Source organism: Myotis lucifugus, unplaced genomic scaffold, assembly GCF_000147115.1.
Source record: "Myotis lucifugus unplaced genomic scaffold, Myoluc2.0 scaffold_38, whole genome shotgun sequence".
NCBI classification, from domain to species: Eukaryota; Metazoa; Chordata; class Mammalia; order Chiroptera; family Vespertilionidae; genus Myotis; species Myotis lucifugus.
In genome coordinates this window covers 1,942,062-1,958,259 of record NW_005871086.1, presented here as the reverse complement: position 1 = coordinate 1,958,259, position 16,198 = coordinate 1,942,062, and the positions used below count along the sequence as shown (strand labels likewise).

General features: G+C 40.2%; 1 protein-coding gene and 1 pseudogene across 1 annotated transcript; one reads left to right on the top strand and one right to left on the bottom strand.

The window, feature by feature from the left end:
* Positions 1–531: 531 nt before the first annotated feature.
* Positions 532–10,784, bottom strand: LOC102424694 (olfactory receptor 11G2-like). Its single transcript, XM_014454765.1, is given in 3 exon segments — positions 532–562; positions 1,546–1,575; positions 9,847–10,784. Coding segments are annotated over 3 exon segments (999 nt in total).
* On the top strand, positions 2,881–3,671 carry LOC102425228 (annotated as a pseudogene).
* Positions 10,785–16,198: the final 5,414 nt, after the last annotated feature.

Genomic DNA, 16,198 nt, shown 5'->3' with positions numbered 1-16,198 from the left:
ATTACCAAATATGTATATTTGGCCACTGTCTTTTTTGCCCAAATTCCACAGGGGACATAGCAACTCTAAGAGCCTTTACATATGACCTGGGGAAGACTGTATAGAGACTGGGACCTGGGTGTCCTGAAATATAGTGCCCAAAGCAGAGCTTGACCCAACACAGCTCCTGGGCTTAGCTGCCATACCTTCTACAACATCCTCCTGACAAAAAGAGAGCCTCAGAAGGTCAGATTTACCCCAACTGCACGACTTCCTGCCTGGCTTTCAGGTCCAGTGCTGATTTCTTCCCAGAGTTGGAATCCAAAAACCTAATCAGGACCTGGTTTCCCTTGGTTTTCTTTAGCAATGACTTCCAGGCCCAAAGGGCATTTTTCTCTTTAGCAGTGAAACGCCTTATTTGGCTGAAGCTTGGCATAGTACTAGACTATCAAAATTGGCTTCATCGGGGCACCTGCAGACTGAGCTGTATGAGCTAAGGTACCCACTGACAGGCTGAGTGGTAAAAGAGAAGCAATGAGATCATTGGTGATATCACAGAGCCTCAGTTGCCATGATACCAATTCTAAGAAGAAAACACACAGAAAGAAAATCAGAGAATAGGAAGAGAGAAAAACAACATTGAAGAGTGAAAAACATATGGGTCCAAACTTACATTTGAGGAACTTATCTGAAACATCTAGAAAGTTTCAAATTTTTGTTTTTGTTTTTGTTTTTGTTTTTGTTTTTCAGGATGGCTTTCATTCCTGGGCAGGTGAATGTGAGAGAGGACAGGTTTCTGAGGTACTTCTGAAATTAAAAAGGGAAAGAACTGATTTGGAAGGTTACATGCTAATGGGATACCAACATAAGTATTAATAACAAAATATTTTAAAAGATTGTAACAAAGAGGTTAGACAGCCATCATCAAAGTGACAGAATCAATAGAAGTTTTTCATAAGCAGTTCACTGGAGGTTAAAACTGAGCCTCTAAGTGTGATATGAAAGCATCAATGGGTCTAAGATTTCCGATACATCAGTGATACTTCCAAATGGAAATTAGAGTATCCTTCAGTTAGCATGAGAAGAAGCAGGAAGTTAGGGCAGCTAAAAGTTAACACTATTAGGAAGTATTTACCCTCTAGTTACTCTCTACAGGGACTGGCGAACATTGAACAGAATGAGTGGGTTGCTTCCTTTGTCAGCTGCATTAAAAACATTCTGGAGACAACATGGCAGGACCTGGAGAGCATTATGCTAAGTGAAATAGGCCAGTCAGAGAAAGACAAATATCACATGATCTCACTTATAAGTGGGATCTAATGAACAAAAAAAAACTGACAAACAAAATAGACCCAGAGACCTGGAAGATGCAACAGACTGACGATTCTCAGAGGGAAGGAGGCTGGGTGGGCAGGAAGAGATTAACCAAAGAATTTATATGCATAACCCATGGACACAGACAATAGTGTGGGAAGTCCTGAGGAGGTAATGGAGTGGGGGGAGGGCAAAGGGAAGAGGACAGCTGTAATACTTTCAACAATAAAGATAAATTTTTAAAAAACACACATTCTGGCTAGTTCCTGCAACTTCATACCACTGTACTAAAATGACTAAAGCTCAGAGAAGAGAGAAGCAGCCTAATGCAAGTTAAAGCTCTAACAGAAGAAGGTAACATCTGAAACTAGTCTGACCCTCATCTTCCTAAGAATCATGCCCAAGAGTTCAAATGCACCTTGCCATCAGTGTAAGACTACCATGTATCTACTTCAAAGGCAAAGGAAAAAAAAGGACTTAAGGTTTTGCCTTTGCAGAGGGTTTTTGCTGGACCATTTTCCACAGTAGGTCTTTACCCTGAAACCTCCTTGTGGGCAATAATTGTTTTCAATAAATCTTTGTTCACAGTGAGCACTAATTTTTCAGTGAAATCTCTTTTACAGAAATAAACAGAGAGTTACATCATAGAGATCAGTTTCAGAACAACTTTATCAAGTATAGTGTTTAAAGTAAAAATATTTAAGGAAGGCCCTGGCCGGTGGCTCAGTTGATTGGAGTGTCGTCCCATACACCAAAAAGTTGCAGGTTTGATTCCCGGTTGGGGCACATACCTAGGCTTTGGGTTCCATCCCTTGCCAGAGTGCATACAGGAGGCAACTGATCAATGTTTCTCTCTCACATCAATGTTTCTTTCTCTCCCTCCCTTCCTCTCTCTAAAATCAATAAAAACATAACCTCGAGAGAGGATTTAAAATATATACATACTAGAGGCCCGGTGTATGAAAATTCATGCACGGGGGGGGGGGGGAGCCTCAGCCCAGCCTGTGCCCTCTGGCAGCCCGGGACCCCTCGGTAGATGTCCACCTGCCAGCTTAGGCCCGCTCCCCCCGGGCTTAAGCCACAGTTGGACATCCTTAACACTGTTGAGGAGGTGGGAGAGGCTTCCGCCACCACCACTGTGCTCACAGCCCTCAGCCCAGCTTGTGGCTGAGCAAAGCTCACCCTGTGGGAGCGCACCGACCACCAGGGGGCAACTCCTGCGTTAAGTGTCTGCCCCCTGGTGGTCAGTACGCATCATAGCGACCAGTCGTTCCCAGTAGTTCCACCCTTAGGGTCAATTTGGATAATACCCTTTTATTACATCAGATATTTAAGGAATAAAAGAAGCCAAAATAGTGATGTTAATAGAAGTTTACCAGAGTGACCGAAAGGTATAACCATAGCCAGAAAAGAATAATAGGTAGCAGCCATAGGCAGATTATACTTTTTCACTTTAGGCACCCTATTTGTAGAAATAAAATAAACAAAGTTGAATCACCACCAAATATAAACTCTTACCCTCTGTGGGCTTCTGTTTAATTATTTTTAAATGGTAAGACTTGCCTTTTTGGCTTTATGAGAAGCACTATGATGATGGACAAGAACAAGTGCCTTATGAAAGTACCAAAAAGGAAACCAAAAAGAAACTTTTTGATCCATTTTTTAAGAAAGATTGGTATAGTTGTGAATGCACCAGCTATGTTTAATATACAAAATGTTGGAAGAATACTAGTCACTAGAACTCAAGGAACAAAAATTGCATCTATGGTCTCAGAGGTGGTGTTTTTGGAGTGAGCCTAGTTGACCTGCAGAGTGATGACGCTGCATTTAGAATATTCAAGTTATTACTGAGAATTTTCAAGGCAAAACTGCCTAATTAATTTCCATGTCATGGATCTTACCCATGACAAAATGTGCTCTGTGGTCAAAAAATGGCAGAGCATGATTGAAGCTCATCTTGATGTCAAGACAACCAATGGTTATTTGCTTTATCTATTCTGTGTTGGTTTTACTAAAAAACTGCAACAATCAGATTCGGAAGACCTCTTGTGCTCAGCATCAGCAGGTCCGCCAAGTCCTGAACAAGATGATGAAAATCATAACCCGAGAGGTGCAGGCAAGTGACTTGAAAGTAGTGGTCAATAAACTGCTTCCAGAGAGCACTGGAAGAGACATAGGAAAGCCTTGCCATTCTATTTCTCTGCTCCATGATGTCTTGTTAGAAAAGTCAAAATGCTGGAGAAGACCAAGTTTGACTTGGAAAACTCATGGAGTTTCCTGGTGAAGGCAGTAGTTCTGGAAAAGCTACTGAGGATGAGACAGGTGCTAAAGTTGAATGAGCTGATGAATATAAGGCCCTAGTCCATGAATCTGTTTAAAAGTCATACTTTTAATGGTGACAAATAAAAATCCTATTTGTGAAAAAATGATAGTAAAATGGTAAGACTTTCTTTGAAAAAATTTTATGAGAATTATATACTAGTATTATATAATGCATGTCAAAGCTGCTGCACAGTGATTGGTCATGGCAGATATGAAAAACGGTCATCTAAGCATGATATCAAGCTGGGTAGAGTGTCCTTGAAACAGGGGGAAGATAGTTTAAAAATATAAAAAGACATAGAATCCTTGGGGTTGAGGGTATGAGAGGAGACTCAATGTTAAATGAGACCCCAGATTTTCTTACTCTCATGAAGCCTGAAAACTGCCAACAGTTCCAGCAGGCTTCAGTCTCTGCTGCCAGGAGTCTGGAGGGGAAATGGGAACCAATTTTAATCACGGTAGACTCCGTGATAAAGATGGGCAGGGATGTTACTTTTATTTTACTTTTTTAAGCATAGTAAGCTCTACTTTATTTTTTAAATATATTTTTATTGATCTCAGAGAGGAAGGAAGAGGGAGAGAGAGATAGAAACATCAATGATGAGAGAAAAACATCGATTGGCTGCCTTCTGCACTCCCCCTTCTGGGGATCAAGCCAGCAACCCTCCGGGCATGTGCCCTTGACCAGAATCAAACCTCTGACCCTTCAGTCCGCAGGCCAACACTCTATTCCACTGAACCAAACCAGCTAGGGCCAGGGACGTTACTTTTAGTGATGATTGGAAAGATACACAGTATTTGGGGCTTTGTTAAAGTGAACTTTAAATGTCATTTGAAAAAGCACATATAAAAGAAGGTTTGCTCCAAAAGCCTTGAAGAAATTGGTGACATCTGTGTCTGGTTTTTAAAACCCAGAACCTGTCTGGAAGTGTCAGGTGAGCAGCAAACCAGAGGGGCCATTACTAGGCTACCATCTCACCAATGGATTCTGGGAGGGTCTTTCACCTTTGAGCTCATCAGTGAAAGTAAAACACACTTGGGAACTGAGTGGTGCACTGTGATTGTCCCTGCTGCTCCTGAGGGATGGCCTCCCTGAAAACAAAGGCTTTTTCTCAAGGTCTCCCTATTCTCGCCTTAATTTTGAATAAAAAAAAAGGGAGGGTGGGGGTATTTCTTATTCAAATACAACAACTCTGAAACACACCTTCCTTCCACTCTTGTTCTTTCCTTATCACATTTTTTGTCCTGTTTACATGCAGTCTCACCCATCATAGTCAGTTCAACTGTATAAATAAAATTATGGTCAGACTAAAATAAAATTATGGGCACTTACAACACACACTTTCATTAAATCTCAAATATAGACAATTTAGATGGTCTAGTACTGGTTTAAAACATCATATATCATCCCTTCCAATCCCTGGCTTTCCAGTTCAAAGCCGCCTTCTAAGATCCATAGAGACAACAAGTGTGCTCTTATTTCACAGGTTTTCCTGATTTAATTCCTGATTTGCAAACAGGATATGATTTTATATATAAGTTTGGGTTTCATGCTCTGGTCCCTGGGGAAAGCCCTGCAGACAGCAGAGAATTCAATTCCACTTTCATCCTACGACAGACAAGCTCCCAGTGCCAAAAGGCAGACACAGCACCGTGGTCAGTGGGCAGCGTCAGACCCTTGACTGGAGGAGGAGGAGCTGTGGAAGAGGCAGAGTAATTCCCTAGGAGGAATGAGGAATTGCAGAGCCTGGGCAGAATCTCGGCCAGCCTAACTGGTCAAAGATGTGCCAAAAATGAGGCTCCCTGAGTTTAATCAAGGCGCTTTCTCCAGCAGCAGCTCGGTCGGACTGGGAACAGGAAGCCGGCTTTTTATTGCAAACTTTTACTCGGCCCGTATTCTATCTGATTGCACCTCGCTCTGACACACTGTGGGGGTTAGGGATGTCATTTTTCTGTGATTTGGGGAGGGGGAAATGGGGAGAAGAATTAGGTGATTGTGGGGAGGTATTTTAAGGCTCATTTCAATTGCTCTGAGGTTTTCAGCAGACGTTTCAGCCATATACTAACTACACTCACTGTATAGGAGGCAGGTTTGGATGAAATGGCTCAAATTTTCTTTCATTCTGTCAGGTTTAAAATGTAAGCTCTCCCATCTGATATATACAATTTACATATGTGGAAATATGATATGGGTACATATATTTATTCAAAAGAAAATTCTGTTATTTTACATTACAAAAAAAACACTGTGTTGTGGGAGCAGTGCTCTCATATGAGTGTGCACCACCTCCAGGGAAAGGGTCTTCCCTGAAGAACTGTGTCTTCAGCTTCATTGTCCTAACTTGTTTCAGACTAACAGTCCCTGCAGAAGCTGGAGGAAATTCAGACATTGCTATTTAGGTGAGAGAGCAGGGTGGGTGGGAGGGTCAGTCATTGTACAGAAATATTTAGGTTTCATCCAATTTACATATTCATTTAAAACCCAGAATTTATATTTTTATAGATAAATCACAGAAAAGGGTCTAGAAGTATACCCACCAAACTGAGCACATTGCTGAAGAGATAAGTAGGTGTGTAGAAATGTGGATGTGAGGATTTTCATTATTTTGTACTGCTTTGTCTTTTACAATAAAAGTTAATTATAAAATATATTGCTTATGTAATTTTAAAAAATAGAGAGAAAATGGAATATGACTCAATTTAAATATGGCACATATAACTTAAAAATCATGATAAAGATTTCCATCTTTTAACAAATAAGGCAGTGGACAGTAGTTAATGTTAGCTCTTTTTTGAGATAAGCTATCATGCCTGTCATTTCTTCATTCTTCTTAATACCAACAAAGATCATTTTCGTTCCAAGAATGTATTTCCTGGAATTCTCAGGTGATGCTTTTACTCTTATCAGCATCCAGGTAAGAGAATTCTGTGGTCTGACACATCTTTGATTCAAATGACCCACGAAGAGGATGAGGATCTACAAACTAAATGTCACAGATCTGGCACAGAACAGTGGCTATGGAGAGTCCTCCAGCTCTCTGGTTAGATGAGGAAAACATATACATATGAAATCTCTCTTATTTACAGCAGTTGTTTTAGGTATGCAGAAATTTCCCACATGCCCCTTGACTCCACACAAGCATAGCCTCCCCCACTATCAACATCCCCCACCAGAGTGGCACATTTGTTGCAAGTGATGAACCTACATACATTATCATCACCCAGAGTCCATAGTTTACATTAGAGTTCACTCTTGGTGTTGTACATTCCATGGGTTTGAACAAAGTTATAATGACAAGTATACACCAAAAAAATAAAGGTTTGTGATTTGACCCATAAATCTGTGTAAGTAGAGAGGAAATAAGTGTGGGGACTGATGGAAAGGATCTTTGGTTATAAAGATGATTCTGAAATTTGACATGGGAGACTTAGAGACAGAGAGGCCATTTATGAAGTTATTATGCCTTCACAGGTATAATGTAGTGCTAGAACCTACACAAAAATGAGTAAAGATGACAAAGATCACAGGGAAGATGCCACATAATTTAATAACATTAAGATTGGGTATGAGAAGATGAGAGATTGTAAATGTTAAGATTTGAAGTTCAGGTTAACAGTAGAGCCATTGGCAAATAAGGATGGCTAGAGCTAATTTGTTTGTTGTGATTTTTTACTTTTTAATTTTTTGCTTTTTTTGTTTTTTCTTTATTATTTTTTCCTTTGTATTGAATTAGTGGGGGTGACTATGGTTAACAAAATTATACAGGTTTCTGTGCCCAATTCTACAACACATCATCTATGCACTATATTGCATGTTCACCACCCCAAGTCAAGCCTCTGTCTGTCACCATTTATCGCTTTTATAGCCTCCTGCACCTTCCCCTGGCCAGGCATCACCACACTGTTGTTGTATTCATTAATTATTTTTTAAAAAGGAAATCTTACCCTTTGAGACAGCATGGATAGACCTGGACAACATTATGCTAAGTGAAATAAGCCAGTCAAAGACAGGTACCATATGATTTTACTCATATGTAGAATCAAATAAAATGAACTAACAAGCAAAATAGAGACAGACTCATAGAAAATGGGCTGACAAATGGGGGTGGGAAGTGCAAGCTGGGTTAGGGAGATTGAGCAAAAAGAAAAAGAGAGAGATAAAAATTTATTTTTTAGAGCTAATTTAAAAGATTAGCAAATTTAGGATTCCATTTTTTAATTTGAAGTAGGTCTTTATGTAAAAATATCCAGCAGGAAGTTGCAGATGTTTGACTACGGTTTAAAAATAAAGTTAGTGCTCCCCTGGCCAGTGTGGCTCAGTTGGTTAGAGTGTCATCCCATACACTGAAAGGTCACGGGTTCAATCCCTGGTCAGGGTACCTGATGTCTCTCTCTCTCTCTCTCTCTCTCTCTCTCTCTCTCTCTCTCTCTCCCTTCTTCTCTCTTGAAAATCAATAAAAACATATCTTCAAGTGAGGATAATTAATATGCCTGGCCGGTGTGGTTCAGTGGTTGACTGTTGACCTATGAACCAGGAGGTCACAGTTCAATTCTCAGTCAGGGCACTTGCCTGGGTTATGGGCTTGGTCCCCAGTAGGGGGCATATAGGAGGTAGCTGATCAATGATTCTCTCTCATTATTGATTTTTCTATCTCTTTCTCCCTCTCCCTTCCTCTCTGAAATCAATAAAAAATATATTTTAAATATAATTAATAAATAAAAATAGTGTTAGTGCTGGGGTTATTTCAAAACAAAGTTTTTGCCTAAGGTTTCCTCATGAAGTATAATACTATAAATTAAATTACTACTGTAGAAAACAAGAATAGAGAGTATTAACTACTTCTGAGAGACATGTATCCAGAATTTGACAAAGAACTACATGAAAGTAAGTGCACCTTAGGTCTGGATAGTAGTGATCTCACGAAGTCTATAGCTCTTTGGCTTACATTGAGTACTAGCTAGCCTTCATGTGTCTGAATATGGAAGATTTGGACCTACCTCCCAAAGTGTAATATTAGCAAAATACGGGGAGTCAATGAAGTTAGCATAACCCTACTGAGGATTCTTGTTGGTTCTCAAAACTATACTTGCAATTATAAAGTATTTTTAAGTAGTGTTTTTAAATAGTCCCTGATATTGAGATGTGTTTTTTTTTTAAATCTGGTTACCTAAAGGGTTGTTGGTTAACCATTTGTATATTTGCAATACATTAGACATTTGCTATGCTCTAAGAACAACTGGCTTTGATAAAGGCCAAATTTGAGGATGTTGAAGTACATTAAGAAGCATGTTTCCACATCTTAGCTATTGTAAATTGTGCTGCTATGAACATAGGGGTGCATATATCCTTTCTGATTGGTGTTTCTGTTTTCTTGGGATATATTTCTAGAAGTGGGCAGCACAATTTATAATAGCTATGATTTGGAAACAGCCTAAGTGCCCATCAGCAGATGAGTAGATTAGAAAACTGTGGTACATCTACCCAAAGGAATACTACACTACTATAAAAAAAGAAGGCATTCTTACCATTTGCAACAGCATGGATGGAACTGGAGAGCATTATGCTAAGCAAAATAAGCCAGTCAGAGAAAGATAAATATCACATGATCTCTCTCATTTGTGGAATATAAAGAACATCATAAACTGATGAACAAAAATAGATACAGAGACAAAGAAGCATCGAACAGACTATCAAACTTCAGCGGGAAGGCAGGGGAGGGTTGGTGGGGGGTAAGATATCAACCAAAGGACTTGTATGCATGCATATAAGCATAACCAATAGACACAGACACTAGGGGTGAGGGCATGTGCCGAGGGGTGGGGGAGGCGCAGGGGAGGTCAATGGGGGGGGAGAGACATATGTACTACTATTTGTAATACTTTAAACAATAAAAATAAAAAATAAAATAAAAAAGAAGCATGTAATAGAAACCAAAAGAGAAACTTGAAACTCAATTATAGAGAAATATATGAAAATCTTATTAAATTGTATTTAAAAATAAAGAAGTTTAAGTATAGACATATCTAAAACATAAGAGTAATAACTTCCTGAGACTTAATCATGAGTCTAATGAATTTTTAAAATCACCTTTCCAATATATGAAAATAAAATAAACCGAAAGGGAGAAAAAAATCATCCTATTCATCTCAAGATCTTTCATATTTATTTTCCTAAATATTAATGATGCATTATATTAAATTTGGTTTTTGAATCTTTTAGAGATTCCTCACAATAATACATTCAGAATTTTCTTTAGTGCATCCTTCATATCTTTGTTCCGGAAATTATAGATAAGGGGATTAAAGAATGGAGTTGCCAAAGCATAGAACAAGGTCACAAATTTCTGCATACCAGAATAGTTCCCAGAACCTGGGCTAACGTACATCACCATGACTGAACCATAGAACAGAGACACCACAGCAAGGTGGGAGGCACACGTAGAGAAAGCCTTATGCCTTCCTGAGCCTGAGGGCACCTGTAGCACCACACTTAGGACACAGAAGTAAGTGCCAAGAATGTACAGAAAAGTGAGAAAGATGATGAGAGAGCTAATGATACCACAGGCCAGAGTAATTCCAGATACTGGAGCACAGGACAATGCCAGCAAAGGTGCCAAGTCACAAAGAAAATGGTCAATGGTGTTTGGACCACAGAAGGGCACCTGAGATATTAGAGTCAAAGGCGTCAATAACCAGAGAAAGCCACCTGCTCAGCAGAAGATCACCAACTGAGCACATAGGCGATGGGTCATTATGGTGGGATAGTGCAAAGGTCTACAAATGGCAAGAAATCTATCAAAAGACATCACTGACAGAAATAAGCCTTCAGCAGCACACATGGAGAAGAAGAAGTAAAATTGGAGCAGGCAGCCTGTGTAGGAGATGCTCTTGGTCTGAGAGATGATGTTGGCCAACATTTTGGGCACATCAGAGCTGACATAGCAGATCTCTAGGAAGGAGAAGTTGGCCAGGAGGATGTACATGGGTGTGTGGAGTTTCCTGCTTGACCATACCGCACAGATGATGGATGTGTTCCCCAGGAGGGTCAGAAGGTAAATGAAGGAGAAGAACACGAAGAGGAGGATCTGGATGTCTCTGCGACAGGGAAAGCCCAGGAGGATGAACTCACTCACGAACCCAGAGATATTAGTAGTCTCCAAAGTCCTCATTAGTCTGACCTGTGGAAGTGACAGGGACAGTAAAAGACACAAAAATATTTACACTAGTTTTCTTCTTCCTGGTGAAGAGATATATCTTTATTTTCCTCAATTTGAGTTACAAAGAAGGTGAGTTGTGCTTTCTTCTTTGTCTCCTGCATTTATTTAATAAACACTTTTTGCACATATTACTGCCAGGCACTAGGAAATAGGGAGTAGGAGGAACAATGAATAAAAAAGCAGAGACCCTACTCTTTTGGAGCTTATGTCAAAGATCAACAGTGTGGTGATGGCCAGAGGGGAGGAGGAAAGGGGCCGGGTGAAGGTGGGCAAAGGGGGGTGATGGGGGACATATATAACAATATAAACAATAAAGTTTTTTAAAAGATGCTATCTAAAAAGGGGGAGGTGACTTAGGGATTCTGTCCTGTTTGAGCTCTCTGGGAATGACACCGACCCCATGCCCCATTCCCACACAGGCACAATAGTGAAGCTTATTGGGCAGTTTGCAATAGCACATTGTCTTCTTCAGGGGGCATGATGAATAAAAGTGGACAGTTGCTTTGCTTGGCCTCACTTGAGGTCAGCACTTGAGATGTTTCAAAGGCTCCCCCCCCCCGAAAAAAATGTGGGACCCACATGACAGAGGATTCACTGCCAGTCTGACTAGTTCAGACTTAATTTTCTAGTCAATGAAAAACACCTGCAGCTGTTCTAGTATAAGAGTAAAACGATCTAGGTTTATGGAAACTGCATTTGAAAGACAATTTGCCAGACAATTACAGGGCAATGAAACTAGCAGGAAGCTATTAGAAAGCTATTTCAATGGTCCAAGTAAAATTGTTTATTGAATGCTGACCTAGGGTAATGTGTAAGCAAAATATACCAGGGATGGATTCAAAAAATGTATAGAAACCTAATCTCTTGGTCTTTAAAATCAGCAGAGGCAGTTAAGTGCTGCTCAAGGAGCAGAGGAGAAAGACACAAAATAAAGAGGCCTCACTTTCCATTTGCCACATTAATACTCTTGAGCTCCCTTCTGATTGTCCTCTCACCTGGGATGACTCACAGGAGAGAGCCACTCACTCCAGCACAATAGTCCCACTCAAAGCCTTCCTGTTTCCACAGGTCAACTCCTGTTGTTGCTCTGGGTATCTCTCAGATCCCACTGGATTCCCCACTGGGTTCCCCAGTCCCCAGGAGTATTATAATACTCAGAGCTATAATCTGAGTATTATAGCTCATTAAATAAATTAGCTTCTACTTACAAAGTTTTTCTCTCCTTTAAGTCACATACAATGGGTGTTGATTTGCTATGCTGTCATCTGTGTTAAAGAGAGCAGTAAACAAGAGAGTCATATAAATTATTGCCAACGTCTTAAAGAAAAATTTCCCATTTTCTTGTCAGCTAAGAATGCAATTCTTTTGCAGATGACCTGCAATAACAAAATGATGCTTTGACAAAAAATATTTCCTTAATCACATGTCTAATAAGGTTTATATAATCAGAATAGTGTTTGCAAAGGAAAATAATCAAGAAAATTTATGCTTCTTTTTCATATCTACATATGTAAAAGCCTAAGCAACCATTACAACTGGACAACCGAGCGACCGGACAATAGCTATGATGTGCACTGACCACCAGGGGGCAGACGCTCAATGCAGAAGCTGCCCCCTGGTAGTCAGTGCGCTCCCACAGCCAACCTCCCATGGCCGGCCAACTTCCCACAGTCCCTTCCCCCAGCCGGCCAACCCAATCAGCCCTGATTGGGACTGGGCAAGACAGCCCCGATCGCCAGCCAGGCTGAGGGACCCCACCCATGCACGAATTCGTGCACCGGGCCTCTAGTAGATCTATAAAACAGAATGGACATTCAGATATAGGAAAGAAGTTACTGTTCCATCTTGCCCATACCCACTTATCCTAAGGCAGCCCATGAGTCTGAGATGTCAGCTACTTGGTAAAACACCTTTGGGTTCCTTTCTTCACATGGATCCCTTTCAGGTTTTACTCAGAGAATAGAACGTGCCACAAATCTGTCCATTCCCCATTACTTGTCCCTTCCAGACTCTGAAGCCTGTCTCTGGAGACCTCAACCCCAGGAGCATGAAGGCAATTAACATGCATCATACAGACTCGAGTATGTTTCATCTCTAGTGATTGTCATTTTGGAGATTAAAACTACATGAATGTGCACACACTCATATGTGCACACACTCATATGTACCCTCACACACAAACACATATTCCAGACTAACACAGCATCGTTCCCTCCAGAGTTGCCTCTCCTAACCTTAATAAATTACTTCTAAGCTAACAAAAGTTTTTTGACATGAGATGCAGCATTATCTTCAAACTTTGTTAGATCTATAGTCTCCCATTCCTGTTGTCCAAACTGTAATTTAAAGAGCTCATCCACTATATCCAGAATGAGCATATTCTCAGATATCCACAGAACTACCTACCTCCATTGTTTACAAACTCCTTATCTCCACATACAGATCAAACAAGACAGATGCTGGTCAACCAGGAAGTTATGACATTGTGAAAGAGAACAGTCCATTTCCTCTTCAAAAACTACTTTTTTTTTCTAAGCCTTCTTGCAGGTAGGTGTGCTCATGTAACTGAGCTCTAGTCAGTAGAATACAATCAAAACTGATATGCAACACTCCAGGCTGAACCCACGCATGGTCCTTGATGACGGTTGATGTAATTGAGCATGTTGACCTAGGAAGCTGAGTTTGAAGGTGATGGACTCAAAGATGGAAAAAGCCTGGGTTCCAGAATCCTCACTTGAAGAATAATCACCTGTCAATTAGGAACATCCATTTGGATTTTAAGTGAATAGTAAATAAATGCCTTTCATATTTGATCCACTAAAAAAGAATATTGTTTGGAGAGCAATAATGTGAATAAAAATATTTACATTTTGATAAATGTATACAGAAAACAATCTGTGGGTGGCTATATCAAAAAGTATACTTGTAGGCTTATTTCCTTCAAATCTAAAACAGCAGGGGGGAAATTAAGGAAACAATGTTTATGAAGGACAAATTCTGATAAGTGAAAATTTTGAGTCATAGAGTGGGTACATTTTAAATTTTGGTAAATGAGGCCACATTTCCTTCCAAAGAGGTTTCAGAGCTTTCCTCATTACAGTTACTTTTCTCTCTGTCCTTAGCATCAGAGAGATGCTAAGCTTTTCATACTGTACTGCTGGCCCACCTCTTCAAACTGGGGCTAATAGTGAATATAGGAACACTATCAGATGCCTCCATTATGATGATATATGTCGGTATCAATTGAGATAACATTCAGTATATTCTTCAGTTTAAAACTCTTTCATCCAAGGTGAACCAATGTCTACACTTTTAATTGAATACCTTCCAAACTTAAGGCCAAGAAACATATGAAAACTTGCTCAAAGTCACTAATTATCCAAGAGATGCAAATTAAAAGGACAATGCAGTACCATCTCACACATGTCAGAGTGGCTATCTTCAACAAATCAACAAATGACAAGTGCTGGTGAGGATGCGGGAAAAAAGGAACCCTTGTGCACTGCTGGTGGGAATGCAGACTAGTGCAGCCACTGTGGAGAACAGTATGGAGTTTCCTCAGAAAAGTAAAAATGGAACTCCCATTTGACCCAGTGATCCCACTTCTAGGAATATATCCCAAGAAACTCGAAACACCAATCAGAAAGGATATATGCACCCCTATGTTCATAGCAGCACAATTCACCATAGCTAAGATCTGGAAACAGCCTAAGTGCCCATCAGCAGACGAGTGGATTAAAAAACTGTGGTACATCTACACAATAGAATACTATGCTGTGGTAAAAAAAAAAAAAAAGAAGGAATTCTTACCATTTGCAACAGCATGGATGGAACTGGAGAACATTATGCTAAGTGAAATAAGCCAATCAGAGAAAGATAAATATCACATGAGCTCACTCATTTATGGAATATAATGAACAACATAAACTTATGAACAAAAACAGATCCTGAGACAGAGAAGCATCGATCAGACCGTCAAACCTCAGAGGGAAGGTAGGGGAGGGTGGGGATAAGGGGGAGAGACCAACCAAAGGACTTGTATGCATGCATATAAGCCTAACCAATGGACACAGACAACAGGGGGGTGAGGGCATGAGTGGGGAGGTGGGGGGACAATGCGGGGGATAAGGACACACATGTAATACCTTAATCAATAAAGAAATTTAAAAAAATTTATGACCCCCCCCCCAAAATATATTGCTCAAACACAGAAAATTTTGGTAGTGTAATGAAGTCCTATTAAAAATTATTCAGGGGTGACATTGGTTATTGAAATTATATAGTTTTCAGGGGTACAACTTTATAATACATTATCTGTATATTGTATTGTGTATTCACTATGCAGATTCAAGTCTCCTTCCATCACCATTTATATACCCTTTACTCTCTCTACCCTCCCCAAACGCTCTTCTGATCCTCCCCCCACCCCCCTTTCTCTCTTACTCCAATAAATTTAATAAATATTGTTCAGGAAAAAATAAAAAATAAAAATAAATAAATAAAAATCTCCTCTTCAGTCAGTCTTCAGCTGGTATTTCAGGGTGAATATTCCCCAATTTAGTTCATTTTCCATTAGATTCTGGGAGGAGGTGGAAGAAAGATCCACTTACTCTGCACCATCTTCCAATCCTCCCGAACTCCAGTCAGGGCTCTCTTGGTAGAGAATCACTTCTGCATTCCAAGGAGAAAGAAAATTAGCAGCTTACATGGTGATTGGGAGGGTTGGGGAAGCAATATGGAAACTGCTGCTAGTTTATGAAATCAGACCTTTAATTGGCACACTCTAACCCAGGGGTGGGCAAACTTTTTGACTCGAGGGCCACAATGGGTTCATAAACTGGACCAGAGGGCCGGAACAAAAGCATGAATGGAGTGTTTGTGTGAACTAATATAAATTCAAAGTAAACATCATTACATAAAAGGGTACGGTCTTTTTTTTTTTTTAGTTTTATTCATTTCAAACGGGCCGGATCCGGCCCTCGGGCCGTAGTTTGCCCACGGCTGCTCTAACCCAAAGCCATATAGGAAAGTGGTGCTGGGAAACGAAGCTCCAGATCTCTGTACAGTGCAGAGGACGATGGAGAAAGAGGAGGATGATACGAAATTGACAGACAATCTGGTACAAACAAATTAAGCCAAATAGCCATATCAAGGGTGAAAGACACAAGGATGCCATCAGAGCCCATGGCTCTCCCTGTGTTAGTAAAGAACCTCGTGGATGCCATGAGCAGAGTTCCTAGGGCAAATCAAGTCTAGGCAAATGTGGTGGTTTAATAATTTAGTCAGCTTCTATTTACTTCTCAAATTGTCAAACTGCCTGGAAGTCTCAGATATGGATCTGACATACACACATCATTCCGAAATTC